General features: G+C 37.3%; 1 protein-coding gene across 1 annotated transcript in view; it reads left to right on the top strand.

Moving 5' to 3' along the window:
* LOC144270620 (transmembrane 9 superfamily member 2-like) overlaps nucleotides 1–13,579 on the top strand; it is a 41,319-nt gene extending 27,740 nt beyond the window's left edge. The window contains exons 15-17 of the mRNA XM_077827224.1: nucleotides 715–826; nucleotides 2,615–2,786; nucleotides 12,959–13,579. Coding sequence (XP_077683350.1) covers nucleotides 715–826; nucleotides 2,615–2,786; nucleotides 12,959–13,026 — 352 coding nt within the window. The 3' untranslated portion in view covers nucleotides 13,027–13,579. The remainder of the gene's footprint in view (nucleotides 1–714; nucleotides 827–2,614; nucleotides 2,787–12,958) is intronic.
* Nucleotides 13,580–13,959: the final 380 nt, after the last annotated feature.

Genomic DNA, 13,959 nt, shown 5'->3' with positions numbered 1-13,959 from the left:
AAAACCAGGAGGGAGACATGAAGGAATTTGCCAGTATTCCCTTTTTGTGAAATATCTTTAAATTGTAGTAATTGCATCCCTCTAATTATTACATAGATTTAATGCTTCCTCCCACATCTCATAAAACAGATACTTATGCACTTGGTAGGAAAGGGTGCATTTTTGTATGGTCAAGCGTTTAGATGGCCCTTGAGCTGAATAGGATTGATTTGTCTAGGGATAGAAGTCTGGGAGTGGAGGAGCAACTGTTAGAGGGCGTGGTATGGTAAAATAAGACAGCTGGAAGACTAATTTAAGCAATGTGAAGGAGGCAGATATTATGCTGGAGAGCAGCACTAGAGAGAGCCAATGGAGCATAAGGGCTCAGAAGGCCCTGAGATTTGAAATTCTGATAGTACCTTTCTAGTGAGAACAATCCTTGACAGAAAGGTGAGGGGAAAGGAATGATTTCCCTGGCCTATGTAGTCAGGGTCTAATTGTTTTACAAAACGATGCTAGAGCATTGAGGTGCCCTTACCCTGACTTCAACAATGCAATTGTGTAAGCAGCGTATTTACTCATGAAGGTACAGGGATAGCGGGTAGAGGCTGAAGATTTGGAGGAGTATGTCAACAATGCAGACAAAGCCTGTTCTGTTTTCTAATTACTTATATCTTAGGTATGTAACAAAAAAAATTGAACACTAATTTGACACATTTCTTTTGTGTGTTTTAGGTCCCATCAAATGTACTACATGTTTGGTTTCCTGTTCTTAGTATTTATAATTCTTCTTATTACATGTTCTGAGGCTACAGTCTTGCTGTGCTATTTCCATCTATGTGCAGAGGTAAATGAACATATTTTGATGCATATATCATGACAGCGCAGTGCATAGCTGGGACATGTTAGAGTGAAGTTTGCAAGGGGTGTTGGATGCCTATGCAAAGCCACCTCTGCAAAGTGCTGGACACTAGACTATGTGGGTGTATTGTCAGGATTCTCAAAAAGAAAAGGAAGGCTTGTGGCACCTTAGAGACTAACAAATTTATTTGAGCATAAGCTTCCGTGAGCTACAGCTCACTTCATCGAATGCATTCATTTTCCACTGAATGCATCCGATGAAGTGAGCTGTAGCTCGCGAAAGCTTATGCTCAAATAAATTTGTTAGTCTCTAAGGTGCCACAAGCCTTCCTTTTCTTTTTGCGAATACAGACTAACACGGCTGCTACTCTGAAACCTGTCAGGATTCTGTATATCGATTGTATGTACCTTTGGCCTGGTTATGTTGTTGGCCTATGTTTTGTAATGTATACAAGTTAAATTTTAAAAAAAGGCAATTTCTGCCTTGTCACTGCATCTGCAGTGCAAGCTCTCGTTTTATGCCCTGGGATGGTACTGTAATGGTAGAGGAGCCACAAAACAGGAAATGACATTCCAGTTGGATTTTTAATGTTACACTTCTTAATGTTATGAACAGCTTGATTTAAGTCAACTGTTGGGCATAACATGTCAGTGCTCAGCTTTGGAGGCTTTGTGCTGCTAATATCTGGCATGGCAGATTACAAAGTCATCAGTATAAAGGGGGAGAGATGTTGCTTTCAAATTGACCACTAATGAGGTATTGTACACTGTGTGGTTTTAGTAATTTTGTCCTTACTGAAAAGGGCTAGTTAAATATTTTCTAGCAATCCCCAACAAAATAATTCTTGTGGCTTAAAGAAAGCTTTGAATCTGATTTCACTAATACTTTTGCAAAAAGTTTGACACGTTTTCAACTGTGTGTATTTAAAATAACAGTGAAAGAATGAAGTCCCATTTGTAACTGTTCCCTATAAATCATGAGTTAAGGTTTCCAGTGTACTGCGGCCCGTTTAATTTATAATTGCTCTGCAGTTTCAGTAACAAAATTTGCTTAACTTCCATCCAAGATAGTGTATACACTCATCCCGTCTTGAGGGTACACTCATGAAGGGGTGTGTATGTTGGCAGTTTTTGCAGTCTTCAAGATTTGGTCCTCAACCATAGTGTTCATTTCCACTCTTGAATACTATAGTTAAGCTGTGCAGTTAAACTACTATCATGTTGCCCCTTATGGCTGCATTTCTGTGGTGGACACTTGTACCATGTATCTGTAAACTTGCAAGGTGCTTTGGGACTCTTGAGGGGGAGAGCTGCTACACATCTGTGAAATTATTTCAATGAGTTAATAGTTACTTAACACATTATCCTGTGTAAATGTATAATTCTGAAACTTCTTAAAATCTGCAAAAAAAAAAAAAAATTAAGTCCCCAGCACATTCTCCTGAAACTTTGTAGACTGAGCAGACATTTGCTGTAGTTCCCCAGTTTCTACAATTACCAGAAAAACCCTAAATATAGTCTTGATTGTAGATAACAGAATTTCACGTTCATAGTTGAAAGATCCTGACAGAATTCACTCTGAGAAAGAAATAGCAATTGGAAAACCATAATTTTAATGAAAAGGAGTTTAAGCAAAAGTATGAGTGTAGAAATATGCCAAGAAATAATTTAATCCGTCATACACTTGTAAATAATGCTTTGCTTTGAAATAAAAGTGCAGTTTTAGTTTTGTGCTTGGATTTTTTTTCCTGTAATGGTTTATTATTTCTTTCAGGATTATCATTGGTGGTGGAGATCGTTCTTAACAAGCAGCTTTACAGCCGTTTATCTTTTTATCTATGCTGTTCATTACTTCTTCTCTAAACTCCAAATAACGGGAACTGCTAGTACCATTTTATACTTTGGGTATACTATGATCATGGTTTTGATATTTTTCCTTTTTACAGGTAAGTGCAGCATTATTGGTGAAATTCAATGCAATGGTTTCAGGACTTCTGGGTTGCTGTTTCCTGAACATTCTAGCCAGAGTCAAGTTGAGAAACGCTTGCAAGAAACAGCAGTTTTTAAATTAAACATGTTTTGAGTCTGCTGCTACCATAATTCACTTACCCAACCATATGCACACTAGCGACATAACAGTACAGATAACTTATTGTTCCTGACCTGAAGATCTACAATCTAATTTGCAGCGATTCTTTTCTAACTTGTTGCGTTTCCTTGATTATTGCATGGTAGTGTAACAGTGACCTAAGAACATTATAGATTTACATTTTCAAAGTGTCCTTGACAGAAAAGCTTTTATATTGGAAATTACTTAGGAAGTCACAAAATGAAAGGAATGCTGATCATATATAAAAAAAACGTAAATGAAAGATAAGAAACGGAGACTAAAAATGAGAACAGCCTTTGCTGGAAGGATGAATGTGGGACTGGAAGATTTAATCCTGACACTAACTGTTGCAAGTCACTCAGCATCTTGATGTGTGTTCACAGTGTGTAAAATGGGGCTAACACTTACCTAATTAATCCTTACAACAGATACTTGTAAAAGGTTTTGAAAATGTAAAGTGATCTAAATGCTAAATATAACTATTACTAAATGTAAAGGCTTTAAATTGCAAATGTCACACGCAGTGTATAGGGACTGGAAATTTTTATTTTCAATTTATTTAACTTGATAATGAATGCAAGATGTCCAAATATTCACATGGTAGTGAACTGGTATTGAGTATGTGATAGAAACCAAATACCCAGAGCAGTCAGACACTTGAAATGCCAGATGGTAAAGCAGATGCGATGTTGCGTAACTTGCAGATGCAAAGAAGAAAAGAGGGGTTAGGAATGTGTTGAACAAAACTTGCCCTACACTGACCCAAAAAAAAAAAAAAAAAAGTTTGTGCAGGAGTTAAACATCTTGGGAGTTCTGAGCCTATTGAAATGAGGCAAATGGGGTACTGCAGCACATTGTTAAATAGACAGTGTGGGGACACTTCCAGTGTTGTGCTGTTGAGATGCAGGCAGGACCTCCTATTGTGGTCTGCTAGAATGTACTTTATTCATATCTTCTGATGTAATTAAACTTGGAGCATAATGTGAGAAACAGGATTTTTTCCAGAACTAGAAGTTAGCTTTCTGGTAGAGTATATGAAGAATGTGTGAATTTTATTGATCACATCATCAGCTCTTTTCTCCAGCCCCACAGAAAAGGCTAGGGTTTGTGAGGTCCAGGTTCAGCAGAAAGGTCTTTAGTACTGCAGTGAGTCAGCAAGCACTTGGCTAATCCAAGAAACCTCCTTCTGCACTCATGTTCAATGGGTGCTTGCTATGGAGGCTTCTAGGTGGCTGTTCACTTCAGGCTTCCTCATTTGTTCAAGAGAAGGGTCTAAATCTGGCCTCTTGTGACTGTGGCTGTAACTTTCAGAATTTAGAAAGGCAGGATGGCTCAGTGGTTAGGGTGCAAGTCTGGGACTTCAGAGACCTCTGTTATATTCTGTGCTGTGCTACAGACTTTCTTTGTAACCTTGGACAATTTACTAAGGGCTGGTCTGCGCTAATTCTGTAAGTTGATCTAAGTCTTGGGAGCAAGTGATAGGACTTCTATAGGACTTTCTTAGATTCCCCATCTCTTCTTAGAAGATCCTCATTTACATTCAGAACACAATTAAAAAAATGTGAGTATTTTGGATGCACTCAGGGTTATTTCCACCACCAACCTCAGTCTCTTCTCTGCTGCTGCCCTGCACCCCATTCTCTGTTGTCACTAGACTTGCTGAGATTAAGTTCGTCTGAGTCCGTTCCAACTTGTTACTTGCCATATACTAGTTGTGGAGAGAAGTGGATTTGGTGCCTGGCTACTTTGTGGGATAACTTCAAATGCTGTTGGAGAAAAGGAACTTTTGCTTTCTAAATTTGGATCTGCTGCCACACTTGGATCTATGATTAAGACCTGTGTAATTTTATTCTGTGGAAACCTGATGAAAAGTGGTAAAAAGGCAAATGGCTATGAATGAAGAATGAGATGCCAGGTAGAAATTGCCACTATTTTAACAAGAGGAGTATTCAGGGGAATAAAACTTCACATGCCGTAGAGTTCCAAACAGAGAGCCATATTTTGAAATGTGGACTCTGAAATTACTCATGCAAACTGTGCATCTACTACAGAATTACCTTAACATTCATAAGCAAGTGGTATCAAATGTAATTTTGGGGCTTGACGTGACAATTTGGCCCAGAAAGCTTCATATCAAAGAGGAAAGGCTCTTGTGCAAACAGGTTAAAAAACAAGGTGCAGTGCTCCTCATGCTCAGGATTACATCTTTCTAATAATCTTTCGTTACCTTGGTGCTGCAAGATGTAGAGTTCACACAGTCCTACCTTACAAGTGGCATTTCACTTTGAATCCCAAAGCACATGAGTGGTAGAATTATAGGGAAAATGCCTTCTGTATATAGAGGATTGTGTTAAACTGTGACTTGTGATGTTAATTTGTAGTATCCTGTTATTGATGAGCTACAAGACACTGACCGATAACTCACTGCTACCTCTAAAAGACTTCTACCTGCTTATTGAAAACCACTTCAAATATTTATATTTGCTTAACATAGATCTAGAATTCTAGAAATGTAGGAGTGGAAGGGAGCTTGATAGGTCATTTAGACCAGTCTTTTGCACTGAGGTAGGACTAGGTATATATGGCCAAATTGCACACAGCTGTTTCTAGGCAGTACTTCTGTATTTTCCTGGACACTGTAAAAAGTTGGTGGGGTTTTTTTCTTTCTTACTATTTAAGCCTTGCAGCTGAGAGGGGAGGAGAGCCTGATATTTTTTGTGCCTGAAACTGGTTGAATAACCACCTGAGGTAACAAAACAGCACAGTGCATGCTAGAATTAGCAGGGAGTATTAGTGCATGCATTTCTGAGCAAAGTGAGCAAATACCCTGTGTAAGTTATGTTTAATGATGTTAGCTGCCATGTATTTGCTATGTTTTTTCCTTCTCGTTATTTACACCCTGCTGAAGTCTGTCTCTCCTCCCCTTTTCATGGGGGGAAGAGGAGGGGAAGGCTGTGGATTGTATCCTTTGCAGTGTTGAGTCTCTTAAAAGTGAAAACTGAGAAGGATTTAATGCTTCCCATTTTAAATTAAAAAGCAAACACGGACTGTGGCATGATGCTGGTTAAACCCCTACTTAAATTCTGGCAAAACAGATAAGCTCCAGATGTCTGCTGTAATTTACAAAAAAGAAATCTATAGTTAAAAATGTTTTAATTATTTTTAAACTAAAGCAATATGTTAATGTGTCTGGGTTTTAGCATAGGTTAGCTGTTACATTGCCAATTTCAACTTACAAGATGTAAATTGATAGAATTAAATATCCTTTTCACATATAAAATAATTGAAATTGTCATGGCAGCTGCTGAAATGGTATTAAGAGCTTCAGATGTGTTGATCCTGGAGTCCTTAATGGGAAGGCCAATGAGGCTTGAAAAACTACAATAATATGTAATTGTTATTTTCACGTGTTAACTTTTATAGAACCACATTAATAGTAGTTCTGCTTTCTATAACCATTTCATGACAAAAGTCAGTGTGGAATCACATTACTTTAGGAAGTGACTGTTTTTCCAAATTCTAAACTTTATAAGTTAAAAATGGCTTGTATATTTAAATTTGTGAGCAATTCAGAGTTTGAGTCCTTGATAATCTGTTTTTGAATTTTATCCTCTCTGATAATTTAACAATCAGTGCTTTGCGTGAATAGTAAACTACTGAACCTACACAGTCCAATGAAGGTTAGAGGAGTTTGGTTTATCGTGACTTTTTCTTAGTAGCACCCACTTTGTAAATTAAACCTAAATAAGGGCCCAATCCTGCCAACACTTCTAAATGTGAGTAAAGTTACTGATGTGAGTTAATGGATTGCTAACGTGAGTAGATGTACTACTGTGCATAACTATTCCAGTTACGTTAGCAGTAGGATTTTTTCTACATTTTTTAAACATTTCTCCATCACAGTACCTGAAATCCAATATAAAATTCCTCATTAACAGCTCGTGCATGGCAACATGGTTGTGGCCTCCACAAAAGACTACAGTGAATAGCCAAGTAGGAGCTGAATGCTGAAGCTGAACAAATACTTGTGAATATTTAAAACAATGACTGTCACCAATATAATCAAGCTGGCCAAATCGAACTATTTTTGTGTACATCCAAACAGACACTATTTTAATGTACAAATTGTAGAGAAATAAATAAATATGTAGTAAGTATATGTGAATGGTGATAGTTATGATTACATGAATTTTATGCTTGAGGACAAAAAATGGTTGCATTTAGTCAAAACATGTTGCTTCACAGTGACCTATTTTTGAACATCACTTTCAATTGTGAGTTAATGCCATGTTCAAAATTGAGTTTTGATCTTCTGGGTAGACTGTGTTTAGAATCTGAGATTCTGAAGCACCCACCACTGTGCAGTGATTGAAACCAGTATGATACAAAGAGCTTTTAAGGTACATAAGAAGTATCAGCCAAGTGCAGAGTGCTCTTCTATTTGCTTTCTTACATTCTGTTCGTGCTCTGAATGTTTTTGTCTTCATTAAACAATAAAGCTAGAAGAGCCAAGTAGAACAGGGCAGTCTGCTTTGAAGTGTTTTGGGTTTACTTGGTGCAGTAATTGTGTTTTTAATATTGAAGTGAAATTTAAAAAGAAATAGTTTACTAATAAATTTGTTAGCCAGTTAAAAATACCATTAGCAAACATTCTGTATACACAGAAAGAAAACTGTTGCTAAGTGCTATTATGCATTACTGGTAGAGAATTCAACAATATAGAAAGCTGAGGACAAAAGATAAAAAGAGCTGAATTGTCAGCTGTTTTCAGATGTATTGGTCATATTTTGCCTCTTAGGGTAGGAAAGTTACTTCAGACATTCAGTAACATCTTGACTATCAGTTTCATGAATTTTAAATAATTGCCATAAAAAAAAAAACAAGCTTACATTTATACTTCTGGAGAATTAGAGAGAAGATATATAATGGTTTGTAGTGAGCTGATGCTTTCATTTCTATGGATGAGCTCTAAGGGCTTATCTACGAAAGTTAGTCTTAAAGTAATTGTGAAGGACATCCCTTTGAAGATAGCTCTACCAAAAAAAAAAGTAATTCCTTAAATGCATGTCTGCCCTAATCCATATTCATATTTTTGTAAATTTGCAGGCTTGGGATTACTTAAACTAAAATAAAAAATAATAAAAAGGTGCACTCATAACACTTGATTCTAGAACAAATCAAGGCCTTTTAGGGATATAAGAGGAGTTTGTTGCGGTTGAGCTCTTTCACAATAGTATGGGGCAAAGAGAGGTGTATATCAAAGCTCTTACCCCTATCAAAAAGGTAGATTGTGGAATAAAAGTGTAGTGCTAACAGAACTACTTCAGGATCAAAGTATGATCTTTCCTGTTTAAATCAGTAATTTTTTACTGGAATAAACAGGTTAACATCCACAGTGAGTAGAACTTGCTTACAGTGAAAAGAGTTTGGGTTTTCCTGTTCTGTGTTCCATCTGATATTTCACTTGGGTTTGAAAGCGTTCTTGCATTTCGATAACTAAATAGCCAGTCACATGAATTTGTAACTTGAATCAGTAGACTCTGTACAGATTCTTTCAGAAAATTTTGCTTTTGCTTTTGACCATGCTTTGTGAAAGAAACTGAAGTAGCTTTGAATGGTAACAAATTAGACCACTTACGAACAAATAACCTTGTTGGTTTTTTGGTAAACATAGATGTGTTTTTTGAATTGGGCATCATGTTGTAAACTTACTAAAGTTGATACCAGGCATGTATACTAAATTAGAAATGTAATAGTGTGTCTCCTCTGCAGGAAAGGGTGTCCTGTTTAACAAGCTGGTTCAGATATTACTGGAATGATATTTTAATAAAGCAACAAAGGATGGCAATCGAAGCAAGATTTCAGTTGAGAGAAACTGCTATCAGCTGTGTGCTTGTATTTCAAGACTGGCTTTCATGAGAGAGGTGCTCAGAGGAAAGAGAATCTGAAAATGCCAGCCTTGACTTGTCTGGCATCAGTGTCTCACCAGTGTGCCATGCTAGCTGATAACATTTCGAACAATGGCAGTCAGGCACCTAACTCCTTTGGGAGCCTCTGAAAATCCCAGCCTTCTTGTCCATCATATTGAAGTAAATGATATAGCTAAAGCTGCAGCCTTTAAAATAGCCTTTAAAATAACAGTTTCCTTCAGTTGTATTCACCTCACCAAGGTATTACTTGGTTTGTATTTTACTCTTAACTAGTTGGTCAGTGCCAATATCATAGAATTGCTTACGTGGGACACCTTCCTAATCAAACATTTTATACCCATTTATCACTTCTGTAAATTACTACATCAGGTGCCAGACAGGGAAGAATTGGGCCCATTCTGCTCAGTCAGTCATTCATACACAGCAACTTAGTGCAGTGGCTTTCACAATACAGAGTTGAAGTGAAATACGTTAGTTTATTTAAAAAGTTTGCAAAGGCAATAGAAAATAAATGACTTTACAAGCAGAATAGAAAAGTCAAGTGACAGCCTTTCAGATAGCAATAAAGCTGTGAACCAGGTTGGGGAAGAAATACTCCCTTCCCCAGAAGTGGTCTTGTTGTTGGAACCTGGAAGAAGTGGGCAGCTTTTATGAGAGGATTTTAAGTGAGTTATAGGAGCTCTGCAAACATACAGGTTACTTGTGAACAATAATTTAATCCAACTGTCAGCTAATGTTGACTCTGTGTAATATCAGACTACTGAAAACAAGCAATGTACTGAACTCAGCCACAGGAGCTGTTAGTCTGTCAGATAAATGTTTAACCTACAGGTTTAAAAAAACCTTGGGAATATTTAAAAGATTGCTTCACTGAAGTTTTCCACTGATTTGCTATAGTACACTCATCATAAATCTGCAATTATGGATGCTTAAAGGTAGATTTTTGAAATGATATGGACCATGGTAGCTCCTCTCAAACTATTTTGATCTTTGAGTTTGAAGTAGACTTGATAGCAATAAACTAGGGGCTATTTATGATTCAAATAATGGTATCCATAGACTTAAATGCCCTTTGAAGTCTCTTGTCACTACAACCATCCACATTCTAAATCCTTAAGAAATTTTTGTTTGGTTGGAGGAATTACAGTGCATGCTGGGGTTCATAATGGAAACGGTGACTGAACTCTAACTACAGATGTGCCATTATAGTATTGGTAGGGGAGATTTTGTGTTCTGGTGATGAAAGTAATTATATAGGCTACTGGACAAAATCCAAATTAGGTGTCTAGCAGTTTTCTGTCTGAGCTACATCTGTGTGCCTCTTGCAGTTCAGGGTGACAGGTGGTGTTTGACACTTGCCTCCATTTTATGCATTTATGAGTATACATCTCAGATTTAGCTGCTAATATCCATAAATCTACTAGGCTTCTACTATCTAAATTGGCAACATCTCCAAGAAAGAGAATATTTTCTCTTTGATTTGTTGAACAGAATTTGGGGAGGGAAGTTGGCAAGTGATTCTATTGGTGTACTTGAGAAACCTGATTATAGATTAAATAGTCCTTGTTCACTGGGAATGGCTTTGGTAACTTCGTATTTTGAATGAAGTCCTCCTTTGAGGGAAGAGTGGTGCGTAGGGAAGGTCCAGAGTAACAAGGGTCAGTGGATGGGGGTTTGTATAGAGTATATTTCTATAGTAAGCTTGTATGTACTTGCAATCGTATGTTCATAGAACTGTGCAGTGGGAAGATCTTATTCTTGTGCTAAAACTTTAGTGCTGTAAAATATTGAATTTCTGTTACAGGAAAGCTGATTGATTTTTAATATACCTAATCTGTTAAACATGCAGGAAAAACATAGCACTTCAGTAAGTAGCTGCTTTAAGAGACAGAAGAAGGCTCAAAGCAGGTTATGTTATAAACATAACAAGAAGGTGGGATAAGGAGAAACAAACACTAAAAGGAAGAAACTATGAGCTAGGGGAGGAGAGTTTGTAACAATGCAGATACAGGAGTATTGGACACAATGTGAAGGAGTCGGAGAATCAACTATAAACTAGAAAGACTTAGTGATGTCAAGCCCACAGAGGAATTAAATTCCTTTTGTGGTTGGTGTATGATTTCCTATCAAGCATGGTAAATCTGCCAACCCCCACTGTTTCGGACTATGATAACTGAAGATTTGGAGGAAAAAGGTAATCGATAGCACCTAATAGTAGGCTGTCAAAAGCCCTTTATGAGAAATGTATGTGGCAAAATGAAGTATCACAAGAACTAGCAGGTATATAATAGGAAGCATCTGAAGAAAGGCTTCTCATTTATCACTTGTGAAAGTCTGGTCAGCAAGTGGTTAGATGGGTAGAAAGAGACGCTAATTCAATAAATATGTAAAAGGTAAAATAGTCTAATAAAGAACATGAAACTTCCTTCCAGTGGTTGTGCCTGTGATGGTGAATAAATAAGATTGTAGAGCTGATATTGAACATGTTCTATTTTCCATAATTATGTTTATAAAAAGCCTCTGATGGAGTGGACTGGGTATGTCTCCTAAGAGTGCAGTGAATCTTTATAGGAGTGTTGCACTTCGCTGTCTTTTTAAAAACTTGTTTAGCTAACACTGATTTTTCATACCATTGAAGGGTGTTAATTGTGACATCTAGTTTAACGTCTGTGCCTCAGTTAACCAAAGTGCAAAGTGCCTATAGTAATAGCTATTTCCTGGAGGGGTTTTGAGGTTTAATATTGAATCTCCTTGAATGTAAGGTTGTTAGATGGACAACTTACTTATTTCATAAAGTTTGCCTTTGAAATTGGTGCAGGAGTTTGAGAGAAACACATTTATCCCTGAGTCTCAATTGAGTTAATGGGGAGGATATTTGGGACACATTGCACATGTCCCCAGTAACTGAAAAGGAGGCATAGTCTTCCCTCCTTCTTTCCAGTCACCCCATCACAGTGATAGTGGGTGAGGCAGCCACAACTTTGCTCTTTACAGTAAAAACAGAAAATACTCTGGCCCTGGGCCAGTCTCTTCCTCTGCCCTATGTTGTTCTCCACCTTCTTGCCATGCAATGGTTACTCCTGCCTTAAATCTTCAGTAACTTCTGCAGGCTACTCAACCCTTGCTTATACAGCAGAAGGGACCACTATGATCATGTAGTCTGACCTCCAGAATAACACAGACCAGAGAATTTCCCCCAAAACAATTCTTAGAGCACATTCTTTTAGGAAAACATCCAGTCTTGATTTTAAAATTGCCAAATTGCGCACTGTAGCCCTTCATAAATTTGTTCCAGTGGCTAATTACCTTCACTTAGAAATTCACACCATAATTCCAGTCTTCATTTGTGTAGCTTGACAGGGAGGTAGACAGCTCACTCGTGTGAACTCCCCTTCCACAGAAGGGTGGATTTTGAAAATTTAGTTGGACTACCATTTTCAGTGGTAGGTTGGCCCACACTCCAGCTGGAATGTTTATTTGTACCATGGTTGTGTCTAGAGGCCCCACTCAAGATCAGCCCTAGTACAATGGACTCGCATAATAAGACAGTTTCTGTCCTTAATAGGTAGACTAAATAAAGGAAAAATAGAGTTGAAGTGACTTATCTGGGATCACATAATCAGTGGCAGAGCCAGGAATAGAATCCAGGTCTCTTGACTCCCAGTCAGTGGGCAGTTCACTAGATCACATGGCCTTGCAGTAGTGTATGACCTAAAGACAGAGCTGGACGTGGCCTTTGCATATGTATACATTGTAAATGTTTCATACAGTAGAGGAAATTAACTGCTAGTTGATTTAGAGTATCTATATGGCTGCTAATGACAGATTTGTGTAACTACGTTCAATGGGTTACAGGCACATCATGCAAGAAAATCCTAAGTCTTTATTAGCTTTGAAATTGATAAGTTAGTAGCCCCAGGTTGTGCATTGTTAAAATTAAAAGTGCACTTTTATTTCGGGATAGGTAACTGGAGGATAATGAGATATTCTGTCCTGCTGGGAATTGTCTGTTACTAGACTTGCTCCAGAAGCATGTACGGAAGGTTAACTAACTATTTTAACACTCTTCTTGTTTTAGGGACGATTGGATTTTTTGCCTGCTTCTGGTTTGTTAGTAAGATTTACAGTGTTGTGAAAGTGGACTGAAGAATTTCAAAGTGTCTTTGGAACATATCTCCCTTGCTGTGATATATTTTTACCATGTATTGAGAAACCTACTGCATAATTATTTTAAGATGTAAAAGCTGAATCTCAGTCTGTATGGCACAAAATACAAGTTTTATGGATGGAATAGCAGCATTGGAAAACATTTACACCAGTCATACTGTCCCTGAAAATGTTAATCCATTCTAATAATTTTTAAAAAATACCGTATACAAAGTTTGATTTAAAACAAATGAATGATGCAATGAAAACAGTTTCTTTTTTTAAAAAAAATAGTGCATTATATAGTTTTCTAGCTGAGATTTCTTGTGATTTTTGTTACTTTTACCAATTATACCATCAAAGCATAGGACTGTCCAGTAAATACTATGTAAAAATGTGAAACTTTTTTAACTTAAAACTGATTGTACATAGTATTGTGCACCTTCTTCACAGCTTGTTTATCATCGTACAAAGGAACATGTATTTAGTGTAATGTAGAATTTTGTTAAGGATATCGACACTGTTTTTCTTCAAATAAAACTGCACAACTCTGGCTGACTTGTCCATTTTCTTGTCAAGTATGTCACCACTCTTAAGTTTCATTCATTTACTTTGTCAAATGAGCTGCAAAGAAATGATTCCCAAAGGCACAAACCCTTATTTCTGGGCTGTACTGCTAGTTATGGAGTGTTCAAATGTAGGGAACAATAGCCAAGTGGAGCCTAACTGCTGCTTTGGATTATAGGATGAGAGGCATTCTCTCTTCTAAGCAGATCCACTCCAAGGCTTTAAAGGGGATTACCAACACCTCTGATTGTATCTGGAAGTGAACAGGAAATCATTGCAGAGACAAGCTCTGTTACGTTCATGCTGGTCACACTTGAAGAACAAGGGGATGTTGAGTGAAATTTAAAGGAAATCTTTTTTTTTTCC

The sequence above is a fragment of the Eretmochelys imbricata genome, chromosome 9 (assembly GCF_965152235.1).
Source record: "Eretmochelys imbricata isolate rEreImb1 chromosome 9, rEreImb1.hap1, whole genome shotgun sequence".
In the NCBI taxonomy this organism is placed as follows: Eukaryota; Metazoa; Chordata; order Testudines; family Cheloniidae; genus Eretmochelys; species Eretmochelys imbricata.
Note: the sequence above shows the minus strand (reverse complement) of the source record. Positions and strands in the feature narration are given on the sequence as shown.